Consider the following 9,558-nt stretch of genomic DNA (forward strand, 5'->3'; position numbering starts at 1 on the left):
TACTATATTTATCCATCAAGGGGAGTTCAATCATCCACATTAAGTTATTTGAATTTGCAAAGCTGCAGTAAATGGATTTATAAAAGTACATGAAGTCACAAATGATGAATATATTTCTTCTGGTGCTTGTTGAGAGTTTCCATTTATTTATTTATTTATTTTATCATATCTTTTAGAATCTTAGTCCAATTTACCCAAAGAAACTACCAATTATAAAAAGAAAAAAAAAACAGTCTTTAAGAATTGATAAATAGATCTTTAAAGTTTTCGTATACATTATTGAGGATGAGAGACAATCATTTATGAGTTCTCATTACAGTACTGCTTGAAATTAAGAAAAGAAAAATACTATCACACATTATTTTTAAGCCTTTATTATAAAAATACTAAAAGCCCCCACAATTCCCTTTCTAATGAAGAGATTTTTATGAAGTAAAATGAAAAAAATGTCAATATTTTTGCCAATCTCATGCCAATCTTTTCTTGCACACACTCAAGTTTTCCAAGTGCCAGAGCACACTACTTTTGTTTAAACAATTTCCTGATCCTAAATGGTCACAAGACTCATTTTCATCAACTATGACCCAAAATACAGTTTATAGTTTAAAGAAGGTAATGACTACCCAGTATTCTTTAAAAATAATGACTCTGAAGTTCAAAGAGGTTAAATAATTCATAAATAAGTGGCAAAGGCCTGAATACAAAACCAAGTTGCTCTGGCTATGAAGTATATACCCATTCAAGTGCATTATAACTCTTCTCATATGCAACAGGACTAAGTACAGGCTAAAAGCCTTGAGATCCAATGAAACTGAAACCACAGAACTCTCATCCTCACTATTACATCAGGCAGTTTTTATCTTTTGGTAAATTTAATCATCAGGGATTAGCGTGGCAACTGATTTAAGTAGTCTGAAAGAGAGATCTGATCTAATGGTTTTATTTGGCTTTTGTACACTCCCCTTAGCTCCTTACAGGACTTGACATAACTTTAGCTAACCATATATTCTTAATTCTTTTATGTTGAACATAGGCTAAAAAGAATACAATGAATTCACAAGACAGAGAAAGGCTATTGTCTTCCATTTTGTGAATTGTTGGAAGGTATATGTTTGTTTGATGTTTTAGAAGGAACTCTAATAATTACATTGTTACGATGCATTATAATTTATAGAATGCTTTTAAATCTATATATTATAATTATCACTTATTTCATTTGAATTTAAAGTATAAGACCAGGTGAGAAGGAGTAAACAAAATATCCAGTTCTAAATGCAATTCCCTATGACAAAAAAGCCACTAATATGGTTACCCTTGGTTAGCTAGCTTTTCGTATGGTTTCTTTCAATACAGATAACCGAAAATAGGATGGTAGCATGGGTTTAGCAAAACATCATGCCTTATAAATTGATATACATTGGTAAAAGCATAGGTAATCTGATTATAAAGATACATTGTATCCAATTATGTATTACAGTCACAAAAGCAGAGTTAATAGAAACACCAAAAAACTATTCCGTAAGCTGTGCCTGACAATGGAATTTTTGTTACAATAGCACTAACAAACCTATTGATGTATTTTATTGAAGTAGCGAGTACAGTAATGCCAAATGAGATAAATTCGTTAATAGAATCACTGAAATGAGAAGAGAAAATGACTTAGTCATACCTGTCCAGTTGAGAATACGTATTCTTTTACGAATTTTTCTTCACTAGGCTGACAATGATAACTAGTAGTAAAACAGATAACCAAGGAAGAGTTTCACAAAGTAAAACATGACTAGTACATTATAGTTTTGGAAGTCTGCTTATAATCTTATTTAAAAGGAATAAATGAACTTACATGAAAACTAAAAATGTTATTTGCAAATGAATAGAAATTTGAGTGATAAATATAATATGTAGTATTTATTGCAATTCAAGTAGCAAAAAATAAATCCCCAGTACATATATCATTCACACATGAAGAACTTTTGTCATTGAAATGCTCATTTTTATAGTTAAACATTTTAGTACATAAATGCAAACTCTCTACTTGCCTTCTATACCTAAGAAATGAAATTACTTTTTTCCATGTGATATTATTCTTTTCTTTAAAGAATTTGTTTGAAAATCACTTTTCAAAATAAGTTTTTAGGTGGAAACAATCATAAAATTATAAAAAGTTTCAAAGTACTATACAAATAACTTCTCTGAACTACTTGAGAGTACGTTGTAAACCTGGTGCCCTATCATTCCCATATACACTTTAGTGTGTATATGCTACAAACAAGAACATTCACCCACAAAACCAAAATACAATTCTCTAGATTAGGAAATTAACATCGATCCATTGCTACCATCCAATCCTCAAACTTTATGCAAGTTTTGCCAATTGTTTTAGTTATAACATTCCTTTAGTTTTCTTCAGCCTGCAATAATCCCTGTGTATTCTTGACTTTCATGATCTAATGTCTCTCATCAATAGTGCTTTAATGTAATTCTGCTTTTAATTTATATTTATAATTCAAGGGAATCTTTTTTCTTAGAGTATGTCCAGATAAAGTATAATGTTTTGACACTTTCTGTGAATTTATGTGTGTTATGTTTGGGTCTTCAGGCATTCATAGAGGGGAAATTCTGTAGAGTTTCTGGATCTTTGTTTTCAGGGACACATCTCTAAGTAAAAACATTGATAGCTAAAGTATAAAATAATGTATAATGGATACACAATTTGCTAGTTTTTAGCATACATAGTTTAGTAGTTTCAGAGTATCATTAATGCTTGTACTTGGGAAAATTTTTCTTTAAATTTATTCCTTAATGATTTCTTGTTTTATGGAGAGTTCAAAAAATTTCACAGATGACAGTGAAATATAATCCTATTACTGAACCAAAATAAATTTTGCTCAATAAAATATTCTCTTGAGCAAACATCCTAGAAACATTTATATAATTAAAATTATCCATTTGACAAATTTAGTCCTTTAACATTGAAAGGGTCCTTTATTTTGGTGATTTTTCATGATATTCTAGATATTTTGATGTGGCTTATTTTACATAAAAAGTTAAATAATTTACTTATAGGTGAAAATAAAAATGTGAAAACTCACAATGGGCCATGAATATATTGGAATAGATACAATTGAAATTTTGGAATTAATACTTTTCTAGATTCAGTAGTTTTTTTCAGCTTCTCAGAGGGGTACATGATCCAAAATCAAATTTGTAATCTCCACTCTGAATCTCTTCTTCCAACAGCTCTTAAAAGATCCTTATTCACCAGGCTCATTCAATTTTTTCATTCTATTTTGGTCACCAAAGTTTATTCTATTTATTGATATTGCCCCAGTAATTCTACGGGAACATGTCTGAAATATTCCTCTTAGTGATAGCAGATTGGAGAATCACACTTCATGCCTTGTCTACCCAGGAGGGAGGGCAAACGTAAACATTAATATTAGCTTAAATTGCGTTTTCTTTTCTTCATGTTACTTCATATTTTCAAAATTATTACAGAAACATTTACATAAACTCATATTTTAGCTCAAGTTAAAACAAAGTTAATCATAGTCACAATATATTATTAATGGATGGACCATATTTTAACTTAAGGTATCAGAAAATACTCATAAATATGGAAAATGTTTTATTTAAAGATAAAACACACTATTGTTACTAACCTTGTATATGTTATATTAATCCACAGAATTGGTTCCTAAATATCATTTCAAAAAATTGTTCTTATCTTTTCATATTTATCTTGAAATATATTATGTTTCTTGATTAAATGTATCATATTTTAATGACAAAAGGAAATAAATAAGTTATACTACTTTTATATTTTCTTTAGTTGTTATAAATATTAATTTTCTTAATTTAAAATTACTTTCCTCCCTTCTCATGACTTAGCTATTATGTATAATTTGAAACAAGTGTGTGTGTGTGTATGTGTGTGTGTGGATGTGTGTACATAAGTTCAAAATTCAAGGCTCAGCTATCAGTCACTGAAAACCCCCAATCATTTATCCTTGTCCTCCTCCATCTGATGCTCACCAAACACTCACGTGATTACAATATTTGGTATCCCATATAATTTTCTATGCGGAAAATAATCAACTGACAAAATGCTCAGGATGCATGACAGATAGTTCTCATTTGAATTAATACATCAGCTTTCTTATTTATTTATTGAGTGCTCACTATGTGCCAGCATTTTTTAGGCTCTGGAGATTCAGCAGTGACAAAACAAACAAACAAACAAACAACACAATCTTTTTTAATAGAGCTTAAGTTCTCCTGAAGAGATTATCTCTAAGTAAACAGAGTCAAAATAACTATATTTATTTTGAGAACCATAAGTGCTATGAAGGAAATCAAATGTTAAGAGTGAAATGGTGTAATAGCTAAGAGGGAACAATCTTATAATGTGATTAGGGAAAGCCTCTGAGGAAGCAACACCTGAAGAAAGTCATAAAGCATAAGGAAGATCTAGCCATGAAAAGATTTGTGGTAAAAGAATTCTATACAGAGAAATATCTAGTGCAAAAGTATCAAAATAGAACAAACTCATTTCTGACTTGCCCTCAAAAATATAATTATGAGAATAATTCTGTTATGAGAAAAACACTATATCTGGACATCTAAAGGTTTCTTTTTTTTTTTTTTTGGTTAGCTGTTTTCTTCAAATGTTCAAAGTTGTCAATTATAACTTATAATTGAGACCTATTGTTTTAGTAATTCAATGTGTAGATGAGAAATTTAATTTTTCCATTCATTCATATATCTAGAGGAGTGATCATAATGAAATGATGTAAAAATTTATAATACTAGCTTCTATTTAATAACTGAACTTGTTTTAGAATCCGCACTTATCAAAAATGTCTAGCAGTTTACTTAAAGGATACACATTTTAATGTATGATATATTGTAATTCTTATACATTTTTACCTTTTCACAGATTGTCAGGCATATGGACTATAAGACAGAAGATGAAAAGAAGAGAAAATCACTAAAAAGATTTGGAATCTTATTTTTATCCCTGAGGAAATCATGACCTATCTCTTCTTGGAGTAATAATTTTAAAACTAAATTGTTTTTACTAAAAGTACATTTCTTTCTTTACTTTTATTGGAAGTGTAAAATAAAGGAGAGTAGAAAGCTCTCACATATCTCAGTTACAGGTCTAGATTGGTGATCAGAAGATACTATATGTAATACATAGAGAAAACACATAAAAGACTAAACTTCTTTCTGAAAATGTTTTTAAATGTAAAAACTGTAACAGCTATACAAGTCATACATGCACAACAGTCTACCAAGGAGATCCACTGTCATTTTTACACATCTTTACAATGCTTTTTACACCAAAGATAGTTGAATGCATATTATCCTACTTACTTTAATTCTGTTTGATATTGGGCCACAGTCTCAAAGCATACAGAATACCCATGAACCATTTATGAACACTGTTACTCATTACTCAGAATCATTCACACACCTACTTCATATCAAGTCCATAATATCAATATAGTCAGGCTTTAATTTATATTTAAAATTTACATCTTAAAAATATATATTTAGAGACCTGATAAACTATGTTAGATTTATTTTATATTTCACATCAAAACTATTGTTGGAGAGCAGAGAAGAATGGCTTCTCTACACACTCAATATTTTCTCCTAGATCTAAATGTAAATATTTAGATGAAGGTGACAACTGACCTTTCAGTATGGTTTAATTTCTACTTAGCCATGTTTCCACTGTACTTTAAATGTAATATTTAAAGCATTAGGTATGCAAATGACACTAGCTGCACTAGCTGCATTTGCAGGAGATTAATACCAAACCAGTAACACTTTCAGTCATATTCTCACCTCCCTTTATGCCTCCAACCTGGAAGAGGTGCTTTCCATTATACCTATGCATAACAAATGCTTTGGCTTAGAGAAAGGCTACTCAAAAGGCAGGGTGTCCAGATACAGCAACATTTCCTTCTTTTCATGTTTTCTCCTTGTCTTCCACTTATGGAGGGAGAATAGATGTTTTATTTCTATGTATATATTATTTCTACAATATATGTATTTTATCCCTATATATATTTTATCTCTATGTATGATAAAATTTTTGTAAATAATATCACACATTAAAATGTATTTGAAGGTATTTTATTGACATATTGGCTGAAAAAAAATCAATGAATTTCAGCTAGTTTGGTTAGGGAAAGGATTTAAAAAGTAAAAAATAAAAGTAAGTTTTGGTTCAGCAGAAGAAAGGTCTCTAAATCTTGCTAATATGCTTGAAAAACTAATCACTACACTCAATATTTTTCTGCAATACTACAGGAGGATGATAATACCAACAAGGTACTTTCAATAAGTTAATTGTAACATATACAAGTCATATTGATTTATTTGAGTAAAACATCTTCCCATTTTGAATAATTTTTGAATTTCACAATTTTTTTTTCCTGCACAACACAAAATTCTATTTTTAGACCTGAGTAAGTCAAGGCAGGATGAAACAAAGCATTTCATTAAACTAAACATTGCATAAAATTTGGGGTATTAGTTTTTATATAAAAATATCCTATGTTGTTATAGAAACCAAATTTTAAACAGACTAAGAAAAAGGAATAGTTTGAAAGAATATATAAATATAATTTTCTCCAAACCATTTTAGGATTTCTATTTTTATATAGTCTTGATTTAAAAACTGAAAACTATCACAATCCATAAATTAACTTGAAAATTTAAGCATCTTATTGGGTTGAATCTTTTCAACTGTTGATTGTTTTTGAGTTCAATTTCATATGTACAATGCAGTGACTTTCTAATGTGTGTGCTCAGATATGAGAAGAACCTTAAATGGGCTCTTCCCACCATTACTTGTAATTATTTGATTTTATAAGGCAGGGTACATTCTTAATATGAATCTCTTATAGTATACTATCCTTTTCAGTCTCTAGGAAAAATTATTAAAAAAAATAATGAAAATGGCAAAGCATAGCCAAAATAAAAAGTCATTTTTTTCCCTACTAGTGAAAGAAAAATCACAATTAAAAATTTAGAAAACACACAGTCACTTACTTTGGTAGAGTTTTCAAGTGATTTTCTCTTAACTCCAAGATCCGCAATTTGACAAGTCTGTAGAAGTAAAGTTAAAAATTGCTTCTTAATACTTTTCTATAAAACACTATTTCTGTGGTAAAGTCAAATATCACTGTATTATCCAAACAACTATGCCCAACATTACGTACCTTGGTTACAGATTTTTAAAGAATTGTACAAATTAATTATGAGTAGGGTTGCATCGACATTAGACAATAGCAAATGTCATTTGTCAAAGTGAAATTTGTCAAAATCAAATTTAGCAAATCATTTGTAAAATCAAAATTTTTTAAAAATAAAGGTCTTTCAAAGATATCATTGAGTTCAAATCTTCTAAATTTCATGTTTTATAAAAAAATATTCACTGTTGTTTAATTGTATGCATTCAACAGATTATTAACTATCTACTATATTCCTGGTGCTGTGTTCACTGGAAAATGGCAATATTTTCAAAAGACAATAAATGAACTTGTAAAGCAAATAATGTAGCACAGTGTTTAAGAGCTTGAGCTTTATGGTCAGACAGATCTGGATGAAATCTCATATTCTAACTCTGTGACACTGGGCAAATTAATTAACCCCTCCTAACTTAAGTTCCCTCATCTATAATAAGTATGCAATAACAGTATAAAATGTATAGGGTTTAGATGAAATGATGTTACACATGTAATCATAATATCTGGGGCATCCTAAATTTGAATATGTGTTAGCTATTACTATTATCATTAATTGCACAATGAGAAAAGATCTATATAATATACCACATTTCATGACTCTGTGATGAACATCTTAACATTTCTGAAGTGGGTGTGCACTGAAAATCTATAGCATCATCTATCTTGTGGGCTGTGGAAATCCTGTGAAGAAGGTGAAGGTGTTCATAGTTTCTGTTGCTATGTAACATTTGTGATTAGGAATTTATTTTACACTCAGTACTTGTTAAAGTTTACTTTTTAAAGTTCGCAGTCTGGAGCACACTATTAGTACTCATGTTTATAATTGAGCTTTAAAATGTACTCAGTTGAGACTACTTTGGAACAAATTAATTGGATTCTCTGAATTCTTGGTGTTTGGGGACTATTTCACTGTTTGAACTATTTCACTTACAGCCACCCATAGGAGCACATAAATGAATTACTCTGCTTTTAGGTATTCATCTAGGTCTCTTTCTCTTTCTTTATTGTTTTGACTATTTAATTTCAATCTTATAACTCTTTATCTCTATATGAAATAAAGTGATTCAGTTCTTCAGAGAATGGGTATAGCACTAGTAAAAAAGATTTCTTAAACATTTCTATGTCTCGTATCTTTTTAACATTTGAACTTATGTAATGATATTCTGACTTTTAGAGGTACCACAAATCAGGTTTTAAAAGGGATCTTAAGCATCTTTTTGTTCAATTATCCAGCTGCAGGTTCAAAAACTTTGGATTACAGTAATAAAATAGAACATATTTTGGCAGACAATTTACACAAAATTAAATTCTAATTCTGTGAAATTTGGCTTTGGTATTATGTTTTCTGTTTGCCTAAATCTCTTCCCTCATATTAGCACTACTAAAAGAGAACTGACAAAAATTCAAGACAAAAAAGTATATTTTAGGGTAACAAACATTTTCTGATTCAATAAATCAAAAGCACATTTGTGATGTTGTGGTCACTATCAGAAAGACGATGCTAATTTATATGAATGAAGAGCAAAGTACTAATTCATTTAGAAGCTAGGCAAATGCTCTTTTGAAGATCTGTAAATTTTAAAAACTGTCTAAGTATATAGTTTTCATAGTGGTTATGATATCACAATCTGCAAAAGTAAAGAAATGCTGATGCACTTTTTATATGCAAATGAAGACTGCTACATGTTAAGAGACATCATTATTCCACTGAGTTCTTTTTATGTCATACATTAGCTTTAGTTAACAGTTAGGTATCGAGCTATACTCAGTCCATTATTTGAACATTTTCAAAGATGATCATTTAGAAAAATGCAGTTGACAATAAATTTATTGTCTTAACACTTAAGATATATCTCTTATATTTGCAATATCCAAGACATAAAAACAATCTAAGTCTCCATCAACAGATTAATGGATAAAGAAAATGTGATACACACACACACACACACACACACACACACACACACAATGAAATACTATTCAGCTATTTAAAAAAATGGAAATTTTACCATTTGTGACAACATGGATGGACCTTGAAGGCATTATGCTAAGTGAAATAAGTTGTACAGAGAAAGACAAATACAGGGTGATCTCACTTCTATGTAGAATCCAAAAAACCCCACAAAAAAACAAATTCATAAAAAAAAAAATCAGATTTGTGGTTACCAGAGATGGGGGCTGGAAGGTGGGGTATTGTGTGAAAGCAGTCAAAGGGAACAAACACCCAGTTATAAAATAAATAAGTACCAGGATGCAATGTATAATACGATGACTGCAGTTAACACTTCTATGT

At 29.7% G+C, this 9,558-nt stretch overlaps 1 protein-coding gene across 1 annotated transcript in view; it reads right to left on the minus strand.

Moving 5' to 3' along the window:
- LRRC7 (leucine rich repeat containing 7) overlaps positions 1 to 9,558 on the minus strand; it is a 294,420-nt gene that overhangs the window by 218,113 nt on the left and 66,749 nt on the right. The window contains exon 5 of the mRNA XM_011365737.1: positions 7,069 to 7,125. Coding sequence (XP_011364039.1) covers positions 7,069 to 7,125 — 57 coding nt within the window. The remainder of the gene's footprint in view (positions 1 to 7,068; positions 7,126 to 9,558) is intronic.

Source organism: Pteropus vampyrus, unplaced genomic scaffold (genome assembly GCF_000151845.1).
Source record: "Pteropus vampyrus isolate Shadow unplaced genomic scaffold, Pvam_2.0 Scaffold115, whole genome shotgun sequence".
Taxonomy (NCBI): Eukaryota; Metazoa; Chordata; class Mammalia; order Chiroptera; family Pteropodidae; genus Pteropus; species Pteropus vampyrus.